Consider the following 18,496-nt stretch of genomic DNA (forward strand, 5'->3'; position numbering starts at 1 on the left):
TTACTGATAGATGAGCCAAGGGCAATGTGAAGCTTGCCAGCCAACAAGATGAGGAAGGTAAACAGTGTGTCTGCTTTTAATTTATGAAATACATCATGAATGCAAAATTAGAGACCAATGTAACAAACACTCACCTTCAGAAAGAAAGTTTTACAAATACAAATGAAACCTCTTGGACATTCTTCCTAGCACACCTCATTCCCCTTCCTTCATTTAAAAGGTGACCACAAACCTGAATTTGGTGTTGACCATTAACGTGCATTAAAAAAGAATGTTTGTAGTACATATTTATATAGCCATAAGTACTATTGATTATGCAATTTTGCCTGTTTTGTAAACCTTATACAAACGGTATCTTATATGTATCCTTCTGCAATACTTTATTTTTTTTTCTTTTGCTCAACCTGCTTTGGAAGTGTATCCAGATTGATATGTCTCTTTAATTAATTCATTTACGTCCTGACTTATTTATCCATTCTCTACCTGAGGGCTATTTAGTCGGTTTCCTTTTTTTTGCTATTTAATCAATGCATTAGTGAACGCTATTGCATGAGTTTCCTCGGGCACGTGGGTGGGAGCTTCTTTGCAGGTATATCACAAACATTTAAAACATGAGAAAAGGTGGTTAAACAGCGGACTTCTGGGCCCACTGTTTTCTCCCCTAACCCCGGGTAGGGACTTGTTCAATCTTATGCCACATAGAGAATATTAAATAAGTTAAAAATAATATTTTATTTTCCTATGGACTGAAGATATCCTTGATGACATTATGTATATTTCATGTAAGTTTCCAGGCTTTATGGACACCCTGTAGATTCCAAGATACATTAGCAAACAATGATGTACCCAGTCTCAGCTAAATGAAACCCAAAGGAACGTGGGGCATTATGACACCCTTGAACTAAGTTTATAAGACTGAGCTGTGAAAATAGAACAATACAGAAGCATGTGGCCAAGGACTCTATTAAAAGCCAAATGAGCAGGGCACCAGGAAGTGCTCAAGTAGTTCTGGGAGTCCTACCCTCTGCCATTTGAGCTGGGATGGAGAGATTTGTATAATGTTGTCTGGAAGAAGAAGGAAGGGCAATGCAGACCAGAGGCAGAAACCAAGTTTCTAGTCCTTTCCAGAAATGTGCCATTTTTCCCTGCAATTCAGTGGAGAACAAGTCAACTGGGGTTGCCAATGTGTAAAGTGCCTACTCTTGAAGTGAACCGAGACTACTGCATTAAAGTTCTGAATAGCTAGCAGGTGGTCAATTTCTAAAGCAATCTCTTGGAGATGGATTTGGAGAAAGACATGGGAAGCACTGGGGTTTATTATCCATCACTTAGCCGCTGGCACTGGCTCCTTTCTCTTGCTCATTGCTTCTCTCTCTTCTTTTTCTGCTTCCCTTCTTCTCCCCCCTTCTGTTTGCCTTCTGTCATTCTCTGTTATAATTAAAACAAATAGAAAACATTGCAGGTGTCTGCTATAAAGCATTTGTAGATACTGTAGATTGCATTACAAAAAAAAGCCAGCTGCAAATTGTGTAATTTGGTCTTTAAAAAAACCTGAAAGACATTTCTGGAAATCAACACATCGTTCATCCTGGTAAATTTTGAATTTCCCTTTTGTTTCTACTTCAGCCCGGCTCGTCACCATTTCCTCACTGCCTTGCACAGAAAGTTTCAGCTTTAACTAGTGAGTGTTGTTCCTATTTTAGAAGAGATGGGGGATTTCTGGAATGATGGCTTAAAATGAGGAAGCTGTGACTGCAGGGTCTGGTGCAGTTTTAGACAGTGTTTCTCTCAGTCAAAACAACACCCGAAAATAACAGCATCTGTAAGTTACTAAAAGTGGAGAAAAAACAGAAATGTGCGGAAACACTATCTGTAATAGTTGGAAGGGACCTGCCTTCCCTAGAGGAAACCAATATGTTGGAATGGAGAACATCGGGGACCCTCCATTGCTTTCTTGGGGCATCCATTCAGGTTTGCAAGTCATTTTAAAAAATCTGCTCCTAGGGTGTTCCATGATAGGTGTCCCAGTTTTAGCATGAGGTTCAGCTGTGTCTTCCTCTCCCTCGACTTTCAAATTTCTCAGAGCAGCAGGGCTAGTGCAGGTGCTGGGGAAATCAGCTTAGCAATGAAACACTCAATTCTCCAGTCAGACAGAGCTGGGATTTAAATTCCGGCTCTACCTCTGATTAACTGTGATCATTGGGCAAGTTACTTAACTGCCTTATGCTTTTATTTCCTCATCTGTAACATGGAGTCAGTCATCCTATGTGCATCATGGTCATAATTTTGTGAGCACAGAAGGAGATAATGCATATGAAGTGCTTACTAACACAGTGCCAACATGGTAAATGCTCCAGAAAGCGTAGACAATCATGGTAGTGGTAGTGGAGGTGGAGTGGTGGTGATATCTTTTAGAATCTCATAGTGTCATCTTGCCTGGGTCACATCCATCCATTCATCCATCCATCCATTCAATCATTCATTCATTCAACAAATATTATAGACCTCTATTATGTGTTAGGCCTTGTTCTAGAGTTGTATAAAACAGTACATGCATTTATCTCAACTAACATTTAAATAAAGAAAAATAAAAAGCATCCAATTAGCAAAAACCTTAATAGTGCTGAAGACTGAAAGACATGCATATACATTCTCAAGAAATTAACATTAGGTTGAAGTGAGTGGCCTTGGTTATTAATCATGCTATACTTCCACACCTATATTAAATGTGTAGTGCCTTTTGTTGTACCTTTTTGCTCCTGGTGGCTAAATTTTGCAGAATAAATTAAACTGCCCCATGGGAGAAACACAAAACCCTTGAAAGCATTCTCCATCCCAGCAGAGAAATTTATAAACCCCAGTCCCTGGACAAAGGATTTGCAAACCTTCACCACATTAGAGCCATCACTATCTGAATGGCTTTTCTGGTTGAGACCCAAACTTTATTTCACATAAAAGTATAGTCCTTAGGCAAATTTTTTTTTTCTGAATTGCATGGTAAATATTTTATTCCTTTCTCTTTCTCTTTCACTACAACATGATTTCCTACTGGTCTTCTTGCCTTTGTTTCTTCCCTTTCCATTGTACACTGCATACTTATCTTCCCTGAAAGCCAGGCTATCATTCATTTCAATCATTCATTCCCTTTCACTCACTCAACATGTGTTGAATGTCTACTAGTGCCAGGAATTTGTCACTCCTCTCCTTAATCACCAGTATTGGGTCCCTATCATATACTGAATAGGGAAGAGTGAAGTCTTCACTCTAGCTCCCCCCTTAGAGGTCATCTTATTTTCCGTCATCACTGTCCACTCCAGAGAGGCAGTAGGAAAGTCCCCTGCACATACACCATATCCATGTTCGTTTCTATGCCTGTGTTCTCCTGCAGCATCCTGCCTACAGCAACCATAAAATCTTTCTTATCATTAAAAATCTTGCTCAAGCCTTGTTTCCTCCATGCAGTATTCTTTAAAAAGTCAGGGGCCAATTAAAGGTTGCTACTTTTTTCTTTTATTATAGAGTAAAAACATTTTAAAATATCAGTTACCAGCTGCTATTACCACTACTTCATAAAAGAAAGACCATTTTAACACCAATAGGAAGCAGGAAATCTATAATCTCAGAATAAAGGGTAATTCATTAAACACATTTAGCTTTAGAAAAACGCATCTATGTATCCCTATTCTTTTCATTTTACCATGAGTATCCATCCATGGGCCAGCACGTAGGAAGCATTCATTTACACTATTCTCTGATGCTAAACAAAGCGGGTCAGAAATGCATGGTCCTCTTCCAATTTGGCAGGAAAATGATAATGCCTAACACAGTGACTATTACTACCTCAGATATTATGCTAAGATATTATTTATTCATCATCTCACTTAATTTAATCCACACAGCAATCCTATTAATATCCCCATTCAATAGGTGAGGAAACAAGGCTTAAAGAATTTGCTACTTTCTCAAAGTAGCACAACTAGTAAGTGGTGAATTTACTATTCAAATTTAGGTCTCTATAATTCCATAACCCATACTCCAAAATGTACGCAATGTTGCCTCTCAGAAGTATAAAATATGAAAGGTCTAATTTGCTACGGATTTCTTCCCATGAAACATAGGCAAACCTCCAAAGTTGAACTGACCTTATGTTGAGGTTTAATCCGGAGTTTCTTAACCTTGGCATCCTTGACATTTTGGGCCAGATAATTCTTGTGTGGGGGGCTTTCCTGGGTATCATAGGATACTTAGCAGCATTCCTATCTTCTACCCACTAGAAGCCAGTAGCACTCATTCCCCAGTTATAACAATCCATAATGTCTTCAGACATTGCCAAATGTCATCTGAGGGGCAAAACCACCCTGAGTTGAGAACCACTGGTTTGATCCAGTCTTGTTGTGTGGACACATCTAAAGACAATCTAAACATAAACCATATAAATATGGGAATAGTTGCGTTGTGAACAAAGATTTTCTCTGAATACTTCTGTAAGATAGTTTTAATAGGCAATAGTATTGTCATTTAATTCAAATACGATTAAAACATTACTCAAAACTATAATTTTTAAAGACATTTAGCTTGTGTAAGAAAACAATTTTATTTTGTTTTTTATAAGAGGACAGTTCCAAAAACCTATTTCAAACCAAGAAAAACAATAATAATTAAATTCTTTGTAAGGTTAACATGTAAGGATGTTCAGGGAATAATTGACACCATCCAGTTGAAAAGGCTTCCTCCCGGTATGATACAACCGCTAGCAAGATCAAAAAGTCTCTCGAGATTGAATATAGATGTCCGCGAGATAGTAAATGGGACCTGAGAAAAAGCACAAAAGAGTTCATGAAATGCATTGTTTCAAACTGTTGACTGAAGTAAAGTACGCAAAATACACAAAGACCAATTCCATATAATAATTTTATGTGAAAAATATTTAACTCTTGCCTAAAATAAGATGCAAAGTTTCACATCTCTACACTGCTGAAATGTCACATATATCATCTTACGTCTTATTCAGATCCATAAATTAGCCTATAAAACAGCAGATCCTTCTAGAAATACGGATTATTTGTATGTATGTAACCATTGTACATGATTCTAACGTAGGACTTTGAGCCCGTTCCTAATGACATCCTCTCCTCTGGAACAGACTACCTTCCCTCATTTGGCAAATCTCCCCCCTCATTATGAGTTTAAGTCCTGACACAGTGAAGTGAGTTGTTTGAAGCTCACTCTCTCTGAAAGAGGCCCCGGTTACCATGCTGAGGACTAGTGCAGCCAAAGTCATCTGAGCAGGCTGAAAAATGGAAAGTGAAGACTGCTTTGTGATCATAGCGCTGGTTATTTGATCTGGAGAAGGGCAGGAAGGAGAGAACAGACTTGAAGGAAAGGAAACGAATGTTTACTGGGGACCCACTTCATGCCGATCTGGATACTTTGAAGACGAATGAACAAATGTCATGGAGAATGACCACAATGAGTTAGACCCTTGTAGGCCTGAGTCCTGGTAAGAAATTAGAGGACAAGTTTTATTCATTTCTTGTCTGTTTGTTGAATGAAACTTGTATTCTCAAGACAGCATAATGAACCTAAAAGTGGAGTCTGGTTTTAATTTCTTTTTCTTCACCTTATTGATTAAAAAATGACAAAAGTATTCCAGTACTTTCTATAACTTCAAATAATAAAGTGAATAAATAAAAAATTAATAACATCCTCCTTTCTCACTCAGTCCTAGAATAATCAGTGTTGGCAGTTTGAGGAGTATGTTTCCAAAACTTAAAATCCTCAGAAAAATGTATCTTCATGTGGGGGTTTTTTTCTTTTTCTCTTTTGGAATAGGATAACCAGACTTCCATTACTTGCTTTTTCAATATGTGAGAGAAATCCCACCTTCATTCAGGGAGGCAGAATAACCACGTGGAGGTGAAGGGTGTGCATCCTGGAGTAAGACAGCCTGGTTCAAATACAGACCTCACTGCATACCAGCTTTGTGAGGTCGGCTGAAATATTTGATCCATTTCAACTTAATTTCCTATCTGTAAAATGGAAATAATAATAGCTCCTTCCTCATATTGTTGTTACAAGGATGGAATGAGTTTATACATATAAAACACTTACAACGGTGCCTAGCACACAGCAAGCACTCAGTGAAAGCTACATATTACTGTCATGATTGAATACATCATATTTAATGGCTACTAACAATGCATAGGATGGCAGTATCCTAATTTATTCAATAATTTGCCACAGAAGTTGTTTCTAGTTTTTGTACATACTTGTTTGTTTATACATATCCTTGGATATGGCTGCTTTTATTTCTGTCCTCCTGATTCTCCAAGGTGGTTGGTTTAGTCAGAGGGTATTTACATTTTACACTTTAGCATTTCTTGCCAGATTACTTTCCAGATAGGTCATGGCAATTAACACTTAACCAGAAATATATGAGGGTTTTCCCATACCTAGGGCAGCATATTATTATGGAATGTTATAAATCTTTTTTTTTTTTTTTTGCCATTTAATGACTATGTTTTATTCAGGAAAAAAATAAGGGAATATTTTGGCAAGAAAACATCCACTGGTTTATTAATATGTTGAAAATACATGTGTTTACTGTGATTATTTGGTTATTTCTCATTGCTATTTAACTGCACTAAAGATTCATTCTATTATATAGTGATGAAATATCTCATGTCCAATTTAATATGCTTTAATAGATGATTTTCAAAGTAGTATACAAAAATATAATAATTACCATGAAAAATGTGTGTGTTTTCTCTTATACTATATCTCTGTTACTGTAGAATTCTTCTCATGTTAGATAGGAATGATATTTAAAAAACACAACTAAGTTAGTTTAGGCCAAGTTAGTTTTACATAACATTAGAAGTATCTTCACGACATAATTTATATCCTAGGTACAAATAGAGCACTTTGGCCTCTAACCCTGACAATGAATTGCAGAAGCAAGTAGTCATTTGTCAAAGGATGAAGATTAACTGCTGAGTTTGTTTATGGAAGCCACAAGTGAAAGCTTCAGACCAAGAAGATAAAAGAAAAACAGTTGTCGCCCAGGAGTTATTAATTATTTTTTTGTCCTCAGGAGAATACAAGTTACCCTAAAATGTCAGGACCCACCCTTGTGAGGACCCACCCACTCCTCCCTTTCCACACACATGCAGGCATTCCAAGCCCTTTGGTGGAATCAGATGCTTCAAATTCTAGCTTTTTCTACCATGCTATAAAACCGTAGTCTATATTTTGCTACTGCTAAATGCAAGTCTTTAAATAAACTTTTCTTTAGGTATAACATATGGACAAAATGGGAGAAATCATAAGTGCACAACTTGATAATTTTTTCTTTTTTTTGCAAAATGAACACATCCTCATAACCATCACCCAGATCATAGAACATGATCAGCACTCAAGAAGTCCCCCTGGTGCCCCCTCCTAGTGACTAACTCTGCCTTCCTTCCAACAAAGGAACCACTATTCTGGCTTCTATACCAATAGCTTAGTTTTACCTGTGTGTGTGTGTGTGTGTGTGTGTGTTTTAACTGTACTTAAGTAGAATTATAAAATATCATAAAATATATACTTTTCTGTGTCTGGCTATTTTGTCCAATGTTATGTTCCTCAGATTCATCCATGTCGTTGAGTCTAACAATACTTTGTTCATTCTTACTGATGTACAGTTTCCATTGTATGAATGTATCACTATTTATTCATTTTCCAGATGCTGGGCATTTGGGTTATTTCAAAGTATTATTTCAAAACTTTATTTCAGATTTTTCACTGTTTAGAATCAGCATGGCTTTTGGTATACAAATGTACACATTTCCGTTATGAATACTCACAAAAGTGGAGTTTTTCGAGCCATTGGTTATGCATATATCTTTAAGCTGATTCTACCTAACATTTTCCTAAAATGATTGGCCAAATTATACCCCGCCAGCAATGTATGAGGGCATCAATTATTCCACATCTTCACAAACTTTGATCATTTTACCTTTAATTTTAGCCCTTCTGTTGTATGTTTTGAGGTATCTCTTCATGTTTTTGATGTCATGTCCCTGACAACTAATAATATTGAATGTACGTTTACTGGTCTCTATGAAGTGCATATCTTTTGTCCAATTAAGAAGGAGTTGTCTTTTTACTACTGCTTCTCAATATATTCTAGAAACCAATCCTTTGTTGGCTATATGTAAATATATTCTCCCCCGTTATGCCTTGCCATTTCATTCTCTGAATGGTGTCTTAAAATACAGTCCAATTTATCAGTGTTTGCCCTTATGGTTGGTACTTTTTCATAGGTCCTATTATGAAAGCTCTGCCATTATCAAAGTCATGAAGATCATCTCCTATGATTTCTTCTAGAAGCTTTATTGTTTATCATTCACATTTAGTTCTACAATCGATTTGCAATGGATTTGGTACATATTGTGAAGTAGGGATTGAAGTGCCTTATTTTCCCATATAGATACCCAATCGGCCCAGATCTATTTGTCGAAAAGACAGTTCTCTCTTCACTGTACTGCAGAATCACCTTTGACACGAACCAGGGGACTGCGTAGGTGTGGCTCTCTTTCTCGACTCTATTCTCTTTCATTGGTCTATATCTATATTCTCTCCAAGCCCACACTGTTAATGTAGCTCTTTAATAAGACCTGATAACTAGAAGTGTAAGTTCGCCAGCTTTCCTCTTTTTCCAGATGCCCTAGCTATTCCAGTCCTTTGCATTTCCACGTAAATTTTCTAATATTACCGCACAGAACTTTTTAAAAATTTCATTTCTAATTGTTTTTCCTGCTATATAGAAATAAAATTTATATTTACATTGATATTGTATATAGCAACTTTGATAAATTCATTTATTCATTCTAAGAGTTTATTTGAAGACTATTTTGGATTTTCTATATCCGTCAATAATGAGAATGTATTTCTTCCTTTCCCATAATTATACCTTTTTATTTTTCTTCCTTTATTTCACTGGCTAAGAATTCCCATACAATGTTAATTAGATGCAAGAAGAGGGTGTCATTAACATAAAATTAACTGACTTTTTAATTCAGGAGAAGGGAGAGGTTTTTTTAATGAACGGCATTGTAAAATTGTCTACTACTAAAACTCATCCTTTTATTTACTTGCATCCTGTAATATTTTTATTAAATTTATTCCTAGGCATTTCATAGTTTCGATATCATTGTGAGTGGAACTTAAAATTTTCCATTTTAAATGGTTATTCTTAGTAGAGATAAAATTATTGATTTTTATATTAGCCACTTTATCAGATTCTCTTAATCTAGTCATTTTAAAAACTCTGGGGTTTTGGTTTTACAATTATATCACTTACAAATAAAGATAATTTTGTTTATTATTTCTCAATATTTATGTTACTGATTACATTCTCTTGCCGTATTCCAATAGCTAAATATTTCAAAGTAATGTTAATTCACAGACGTGCTATTGAGCCTTATTATTCCTAAAACTTCTACTTAGGAACAAAAAGAAACCACCCAAACATGTTCCAAGTAATTAATGAAATAAGATTTTATTAAACAGTAAAATAAAGAAAACACTATCATCAAAATCACGGAGTCCAGTTTGAAAAAATGTTGAGTTAGGTGAAAATGCTAAATTTATCTCACAGCCAAAGAATAGCAATGCTATAAATATTAAGAGCATCCGAAGCTGCCTCAGGAGGTCACAGTTATATTTTCTGTGAGGAAAGTTCAAGATTTAAAGAAGTAAAATAAAATTGACAAGATTTCAAGTAAAATGATGGAGTTAACAGGTAAAGTACTTCTTTAGACACCTGTGTCTGTTCAGGGTTGATTACCTGGACATTTAAGTGAGACCACATGATTTTTTACAACGTGAAAACACCCATGAGGCTCAGAGACCTTAGGAGACTTGCCCACGCTCCCTCATCTAATTAGTGTCAGGGCCAGGACTCACACCCAGGCAGGTTGGCTCCTCAGAACACATTCCTAACCACCCGGCTGCACTGCCTGTCCCCCACTGCCCAACTCGCCTCTGAACTCCCGCCCACCATGTCTGTCAACCAGGAAATGCCCTTGCCGCATGTAGATTCTCCTTCCAGCCCCGCCTGACTTCAGTCTCCTGCTTCTCCCATGGGCCTGGTGGCACTCTGGACAGTTTTCCAGCTTCAGCTTTTGGAAATTTTATGGAAGGTTCTAGGTCTTCCATAGGAAATTTCTCAAGTAAAGTTAAGCTTGGGAGAAATTATTGAATTTCTTTCTCATTCAGGGGAGGCAAGATTGGCAATCATGTAATCACTGAGAAGTCTTTCATGTTTTTGTAAATAGCTTTGAGTCTGAATTGTCTGGAATAAGGGATGAAGGAATTCTTGTTCTTTTTCCTGGATTAGGAAAGGCTTTGTAGCGAGAAAGGAAGAAAACAGCTTGGCAGGTAGTAGACTGGAACTCAGTTCAAGTAGGTTATGCATTAAGGAGCGATAGTAAAGAAATGGTGCTGATTTTGCCTGCCTGGAGAGGATAAACCCTGAATCCTACTAGGAAGGGAAAGGAAGTTAATCAGTTGGGGTACACTGAAGGGGTTCATTAAAATCAGGCCTGGACTTGAACTTGTTTGGGAAGTTTTGAAAGCCATTGGCGAGTCAGAGGTTATTTACCAGGGCTATATTTTATATGAGTTTCTGCATGGAAACTAGATTCTGTCACAATGAAAGATTTTATTACTTCTGTTCTTTTGTTCCAACAATTTCCTTTAATTGAAAGAAAAATCATATAGTCTTCAAAGTACCTATGGTTTTTCTCAATCCGCTGACTTTTTATTGAGCATCTACTTTGACACCTCTTCTTGCTTCTCTTAGCACAGTGTCAGTTGCCTTTTCATTGATTTTGAGTGCTAAGGACCAAGAAAAAAGAGAGAAAGGCAAATCTCCTCTAATCAGTTAGGCTTGCCTACTCTTGTAATTGGTAAGTGGAATATCAAAAACTGTGAGCTTTGTGGGCGGGTCCGGTGATGCAGCAGTTAAGTTCTCATGCTCTGCTTTGGCGGCCCAGGGTTCACCAGTTCAGATCCCAGGTGCAGACGTATGCACTGCTTATCAAGCCATGCTGTGGCAGGCGTCCCACATATAAAGTAGAGAAAGATGGGAGTGGATGTTAGCTCGGGCCAATCTTCCTCAGCAAAAGAAGAAAAAAAAAAGAGGAGGATTGGTGGTGGATGTTAGCTCAGGGCTAATCTTCCTCAAAAAAAAAATTGTGAGCTTTGTGATACAGATGGATTTAACTTTGCCTTCTTTCAAGAACCTTAAAACACAGAGAGCCAGAGCCATGAAAAAAATTTTTTTGATAACTTCAAGGTAGGAAAGCAAATACTGTTTTCATCTCGCATTCTCACACATAAGTTTTTCTACCATGTTTTCTCTCTCTTCTTAATATATCACCTGAGTCTTTGAAGTTAATCATTTATTGGATTTTTTCAGACTAGGGAAAAACCTTCATTCCAAAGTAAAAAGGAAAATATGATACTAGGCTACTGAAGAATTGGTATCATGGGGGCCGACCCTGTGGCCGAGTGGTTAAGTCTGCATGCTCCAGTTCGGTGGCCCAGGGTTTTGCTGGTTCAGATCCTAGGCGCGGACCTAGTATCGCTCATCAAGCCATGCTAAGGCGGCGTCCCATATAGCAGAAGTAGAAGAACCTACAACCAGGATATACAACTATGTACTGGGGGCGGGGGGGGGGGGGGGGCTCTGGGGAGAAGAAGAAAAAAAAGATTGGTAGCAGATGTCAGCTCAGGGCCAATCTTAAAAAAAAAAAGAATTGATATCATGAATGACTGGTGATCCATCTAATAAAAGTTGAGATGAGAGGGAACTAGACATATTTGGTTTCACTGTACTTTATATGACCAAGAGAATCCTCATACCAACAACAATGGATATTATTCTCCTCAATCTAACAGAAACAGCACCCAACCCTTAGGAATGTGAGAAGGGCTTGTACACAACTCTACCAGAGCACAGGAAATTTCACACTTGGCTGAGAACAAGATTATCTTTGTCATCACTCTAATTTTGCTGTTAATAAAACTTTAAATAAGACAGAAAAGAAATCTTGGGGTTTTTTTTACATAATATGAGCTCAAAGGGTCATATTGGTGAGATGGTAGGAATCTTTTAAAATGAAATTTTAAAGAAATAATTTATTTTAAAGGCATTTTTCAGAGAACAAGAAAGTTGGAAATTAAAGATAGGGTACGGGCGAGACAGCATTTGTGGAGGGGATCAGTTCCCATGTTATACTATCTAAGAATAGGATAGACTCTTCTTAAATCCTCATCATCACCGTCACCATCACTCTACCACCACTGAGCCCTGGCTGCGCATGGTGTTTCCTTGAGCTCTTGAGCAGAGTTCACCTTTTTATAAAGAATAATTCTTGCTCAGACACATTGTCGCACATGCATAGGAAACCAAATGTTTCAGTCCAGCCAAAATCATTTCAGCAGCATAATGGACCCTGTCTCCCTTCTCTCACCTAAGTAGATGCCAAAAATGTTGGGTTTTTTTTCAGGAAGATTAGCCCTGAGCTAACTACTGCCAATCCTCCTCTTTTTGCTGAGGAAGACTGGCCCTGAGCTAACATCCATGCCTATCTTCCTCTACTTTATAAGTGGGATGCCTACCAAAGCATGGGTTTTGCCAAGTGGTGCCATGTCCACACATGGGATCCGAACTGGCGAAGCCTAGGCCGCTGAGAAGCGGAATGTGCACACTTAACCACTGCGCCACCAGTCTGGCCCCCAAAAATGTTTTGAACAATGGCCTCTTTATTGGAATGCATGAAGAGTGCCTCCAGGAGAGGAGATATATTGAGGGAGACTACATTCACTGGCATGTATGTTTAAAAACCAATTTTATGTTATGTTCATAGCCTACAGTTGTGGTATAATAAAACATAAATATTTGGTCTTTATCCCAGGTTCCTGGCATAGAGCTCCTAAAACCCTTGGAAATTTTCTCTTGTATGCTAATAAGATGGCTATGGCAGGGAGGTGCCTAGATATCCTCAGGATGGGGTTGGTCACCAGGAAAACCAAACATGTGATTAGAGAGTGTAAACTTTCAGCCTATGCCCCAACCTCTGGGGAGGGGAGAAAGGCTGGAGATTGAGCCCAATCACCAATGGCCAATGATTTAATCAATCATGCCTACGTAATGAAACCTCCATAAAAATCCCATAATGACAGGTTTCGAGGATCTTCCTGGTGGGTAAACGCACTGATGTGCTGGGAGCGTGGTGTACCCAGAGAGGGCACAGAAGCTCCGCTCCTCCCCACTCCCCAAACCTTGCCCTATGCATCTTTTCTGTTTGGCTCTTCCTCAGTTGTATCCTTTACAATAAACTGGTAAGCATAACAAAGTGCTTTCCTGAGTTCTGTGAGTCATTGTAGTGAAATATGAGACTTGAGGGGGCATTGTGGGAACTCTAGAATTTGTAGTCTGCTGGGCAGAAGTATGGATAACCTGGACACCTCATTTGTAGCTGACATCTGAAGTGAGGACAGTCTTGAATTGAGCCCTTAATCTGTGGAGTCTGCACTAACTCTGGGTTGTAGTGTCAGAATTGAATTGAATTGGTGGACATCCAGTTGGTATCCGAGAATTTAGAATTGGTCGGTGTCAGGAAAAGCCACGCAACAGTCATATCTGGTATTATGTAAATTAGGGCAGTGCTCAGTTAGTGCACATCTTTGGGACCTTGGTGCCTTCTACCCTCCTCCTTAGCACCCGTTCTGCACACATTGCCCTCCAGGCCCCACCCCAGGCCGAGCAAGGCATTACTTGATAAAAGTGATAGAGCTGGCAGTGATGGCTCCATTATGAGCATATGCTTTTTACAGGAATTTATTTAATAAAACAATCCTTTAAGACCAAAAGAGAACTTTAAGAAAAAGGTAAGTTTAGGTTGTACACATCAGGCTTATTCTGACCGCTCAAGAGTCTAAGGCCCAGAGAAAAGAGCCTTTGAAATCTGACACCCTATTGTGCAGAAAGAACAGCGGCTCACTCTCTCTCCAGGAAAGTATTTTTCACCATATAAAGAAGTAATAAAAGGTCTCAAACAGGGCAAATCCCCTTTAAAATATCAAAAGCTCTAATCAGAACAGGAAGCGTGAGTTCTGCAGCCAACAATGAAGTGCGGAGGGCATAAAGGCTAGATGCAAGTTCGTGGCGATGGTTCAGTGCTTATAATCAGGGACTTGGGAGAAGATTAAAGGAAAAGTTTTCTTGGATAGAGGATTTAACAGAAACGCCTATATTCAATGTGTTGTAAAACTGAATGCCTATTTCCTTGTTCTCTGCGGAGATGTGAGCACAAATTCTCATATAGTACTTATACGTGATCACATCTCACTTTACATCATTGCCTCTATCCTCAGAAGATGATTTCAAAGCTTTACTAAGTCCTTGTTTTTGTACTCTGGAAAAATACTTTCTCTCGGAAAGGAAGGCTGCATTTATTGAGGATTGGATGTGGGCTGGAGCCTTTGTTTTATAGAGTTTATTTCATTTGTAAATTACCTGTTAAAATGGAGGTCTAAAGAAAATGTGATTGAACTATGGGTCCCATCGTAGAAGGCATTTTTAATCAGTGAGTGATGTGTATGTTCTCCTCTTACTTCTACATTAAAAAATAAACATTAAGCCAGAAAGTACATTTTCTAGTTCCTTTGGAACTCTTCTAATTCCATAAGTAAGGATTACTTGAGCACTCTCACATATTCATCACCAGTCAGAGATCTTCACTGCTTATTTTTTAACTCATTGTTGCAGTTCAGGTTGCTGGGAAGCAGCCCCTGAGATGAAACTTAGCTTTCAGGAAGTTTATTAGGGAATACTCAGGATCAACGTCAGTGGGGAAAGGTAAGAAAGCAGCATTAGGTAGAGAGAGAAGATGGGCCGCAATGGAGTCACAATGAGATGGCGTTTCAGAGTTGTCCCGAATTGTGGTAGGGGGATCCGGTCTTTGCACCTCCACATCAACCAGTAATTAGATGCAGACTTTTCCCCAGAACGAGGCCATGTCCTTTAGTCAGGGGCAATTCCCAGAGAGGGCTGACAGCTGATGGCTGTCATAACAGCACGTTCCCAGAGTTGGGAAAATAAGTTCTTCATTGCTGGTGGCTCAGTGCAGGGACCACGACAGGCAGAAATATTTAATTCAGTGCTTACCTACAGAACCATTACACAAATGGCAGTATGGCAAAATGCATACGAGTATATAACCAACACAAGCTAAGGCAAGAGTTAAACTAAGAATACGTATATCAAATTTCCAGATGCTTCTTTTCTGGGTCATGATAAAACAAACAATACATTTACAGAATGACTTCTATTCATCACTTTATTTGATTCCTCCTGGAACATTGCCCCCTCTAGAGCATGAGGAGGAGAATCAGAAATTAAAGAGTAGGAAGAAGAATCAGAAGTAATATCTTCCCTCAAATAATATCTTCTTACAAACTTCAATATGAAGACATTCAATAATTTCACCTGAAGCCTGCCTTTACTTGAGAAATTCCCGATGGAAGCCCTAGAACCTCCCATAAAACCTCCAAAAGCTAAAGCTGGAAAATGTGGGCATCCAGATTGCCCCTGAGCCCACAGGAGGAGCAGGAGACTGAAGTCAGGTGGGAGCGGAGGAGAGGCTGCATGAGGCATAGGCACTACATGGTTGAGAGACACAGCAGGAGACAATGCAGAGGAGATGGGCAAGGGGAGAGGCAGTGGGGCAGAACGGTTAGGAACGTGTCCTGAGGAGCCAACTTGCCTGGGTGTGAGTCCTGGCTCTGACACTAGCCAGCTGAGGGACCTTGAGCAAGTCACTTAAAGTCTCCAGGTCTCAATTTCTCACATGCAAAATAAGGAAAATAGTATCTACCTTAGCTAGAAACAGAAATCTGAAGTCGTGTGCTGAACTTCAGAATGTATGTGTGTATTAATTTTCTATTGCTGCTGTAACAAATTGATAATAAACCTAGTGGCTTACAACAACACAAATTTATTCCTTCCCAGTCCTGGAGATAAGAAATCTGAAATCAGCTTCACTGGGCTAACGTCAGGGTATCAGCAGGGCTGGTTCCCTCCAGAGGCTCGAAGGGGAGGCTCTGTTTCTTGGCCTTTTTAGCCTGTATTCCTTGCCTTGTAGGCCCTTTCTCCATCTTCAAAGCCCATAATTCCACTTTCTGCTTCCACCATCACATCGCCTTCTCTCTTGCTGTCAAGTCTCCCTCTGCCTCCCTCTTAAAAAGACACTTGATACTACATTTAGGGCCCTCCCGCATAATCCAAGATAATCTCCCCATCTCAATGTCCTTAACTTAATCATATCTGCAAAGTCCCTTTTGTCATACAAGGTAACAGGCTCTGGGGATTAGGACGTGGGGAACCCTGATTTGGCCTATCACAACACGTGATTACAGGAGATGGTTTTGTTCATAAGAATATCACATTTATAGTGTATCTGCTCAACAGAGTTTGGGTAATTGAAGCTATTGAATTATTTCTATTTAAAAATTCACAGCATTCCTGTAAATGCCTATTGTGCCAGCAGTTATCAGTGTTCACTAAAATATACACTTGCTCCTCTACAATTCTTGCCTCCTTGCACATTAGGTTGAGATCCATAAACTATGAGCAAAAATTATGATAGTCATTCAGCTGGGTCTTAGAAACGCTCACCCTAATTTATTGCCTAAACCGGGACACTTTTGAGAATAAAAGTAGAATATATTAACCATTACTCTAAATCAACAAGTAACCATTATGACTGTTATAGGCAAACTGATATGTATGGCTACCCTACTTAAAAACATCCTGTGAAATCCCCTAGCACTCTTCTCCTGCAGTGGTGACCTCGGAGGCCACAGAGTCCAAACAGCTGAAGGAGAGGCCCCCAAACCTCACTGGATTTTGCATGAGAAAGAAATAAACCTTTTTCCTACTGAGATTTGGGGTTATCTGTTAGCACAGCATAGCCTACCCTATCCTGACTCAAACACGTATGCTCTGGCAAACTATTCTTTCCTTGTTGTATTTCTGAATAGGAGGAAATTCTATCACAGGAAAGCTTTAACTCCACTTAAAGGTCAGGACTTTGAATCTCAGCGGTGAAGTTATAGGAAGAAATGCTGCAACTGGGTAAGGTAAAGCTGAGTTTCCTCCTGAAGGGCTGTGTCCGGTCTGCCTGTGAGCTTTTGACCCGGGATATAGAAATGAAAACTCCAGAGTTTGAACAATACTTGGCATTTCTTGATGTTTTTTTATGAGGGAGCTCACTGGGCTTAACGTCTGGCAACTAGAAACAGAAAGCTCTTTTTCAGAGTGAAGGCTTTATAAAGAATGTGAACTGAAGTTTGTGTTCCATTCATGGGACTTCGTTGCTTAGATTCAAAGGACGACCGGCTTTGTTCGTGAGCAGCTCCCACTGCAATAGCAAACTGGAGGGCAGACCTCATGTGCACAGTGTGGAAAGAAAAACTGCTCATGCTGACTTCTTTATTCACATTAGTCTACACCACAAGCAGCTGCAAACCAGCCCTATAATGCAGCTAACACTGACCAGCAATTGCTGACAGAAAGTCTAACAGAATTTGCAAGTCACAAAGCAATTTCACATAAATGATTTCGTTTAACTCTTTTTAGTATTTCTAACTTGAGCAAGCAGTCTTTGTCTATCAATATGAATAGGAGGATGCAGAGAAGGGGGCAAGGAAAGAGGAGAAGGATGGAGAAGAGGAGGAGGAAGGGTGGGAATGGACCACAGACCCTTCCTGAACATTCACTATACAGTATGTGCCAGGTACCACGCAAAGCACTTTTCACTAACAATAATGCTGTGGCCAAAATAAAATGTGTCAATATTCATAAGGACATTTTGGTTCATCAAAAGCATAGTTTAATGGTTCTCTAGGGAATTATATTGAGTGAAAAAATGCCAGTCCCAAAAGGTTACATACTGTACAGCTCCTTCAATATAACATTCTTGAAATGACAAAATTATAGAAATGGCGAATGGATTAGTAATTGTCAGGGGTCAGGGACAGGGGTGTGGGGTGGGAAGTGGTGACTGTAAAAGGACAATAGGAGGGCGTCCTCGTAGTGACAAAATTGTTCTGTATCCTGACTGTACTATCAGTATCCTAGCTGTGATATTGTACTACAGTTTTGTATTATATTATATTATTATAATGTATTATATTATTATTTATTAGAACTGCTTGTGAATCTACAATTATCTCAAAACAAAAAGTTTAATTTAAAAAGGATAGTTAAAAAATAATATTAAAAATACATTAAATGTCCATTTACTCTTTCAAAAATTAGCAAAACATTCAGACCGGCCAAAAACTACCAGCAAGGAGAGTTACTAACGGTCAAATGAACAAATGACGCATTTCGCATTTTTGTAAGGCTGGGAAAAATAAAAATGGCCACAACGTATCA

The 18,496-nt window shown here is 38.8% G+C and overlaps 1 protein-coding gene across 8 annotated transcripts in view; it reads right to left on the minus strand.

Moving 5' to 3' along the window:
• Positions 1-4,569: 4,569 nt before the first annotated feature.
• The window catches only part of CFAP54 (cilia and flagella associated protein 54), a 298,057-nt gene continuing 284,130 nt past the window's right edge, over positions 4,570-18,496 (minus strand). For all 8 annotated transcript variants that reach the window (XM_046646604.1, XM_046646603.1, XM_046646606.1 and 5 more), the window contains one exon: positions 4,570-4,812. In XM_046646604.1, the coding sequence (XP_046502560.1) occupies positions 4,693-4,812 (120 nt within the window). In that variant the 3' untranslated portion in view covers positions 4,570-4,692. The remainder of the gene's footprint in view (positions 4,813-18,496) is intronic.

The sequence above is a fragment of the Equus quagga genome, chromosome 19, assembly GCF_021613505.1.
Source record: "Equus quagga isolate Etosha38 chromosome 19, UCLA_HA_Equagga_1.0, whole genome shotgun sequence".
NCBI lineage: Eukaryota > Metazoa > Chordata > Mammalia > Perissodactyla > Equidae > Equus > Equus quagga.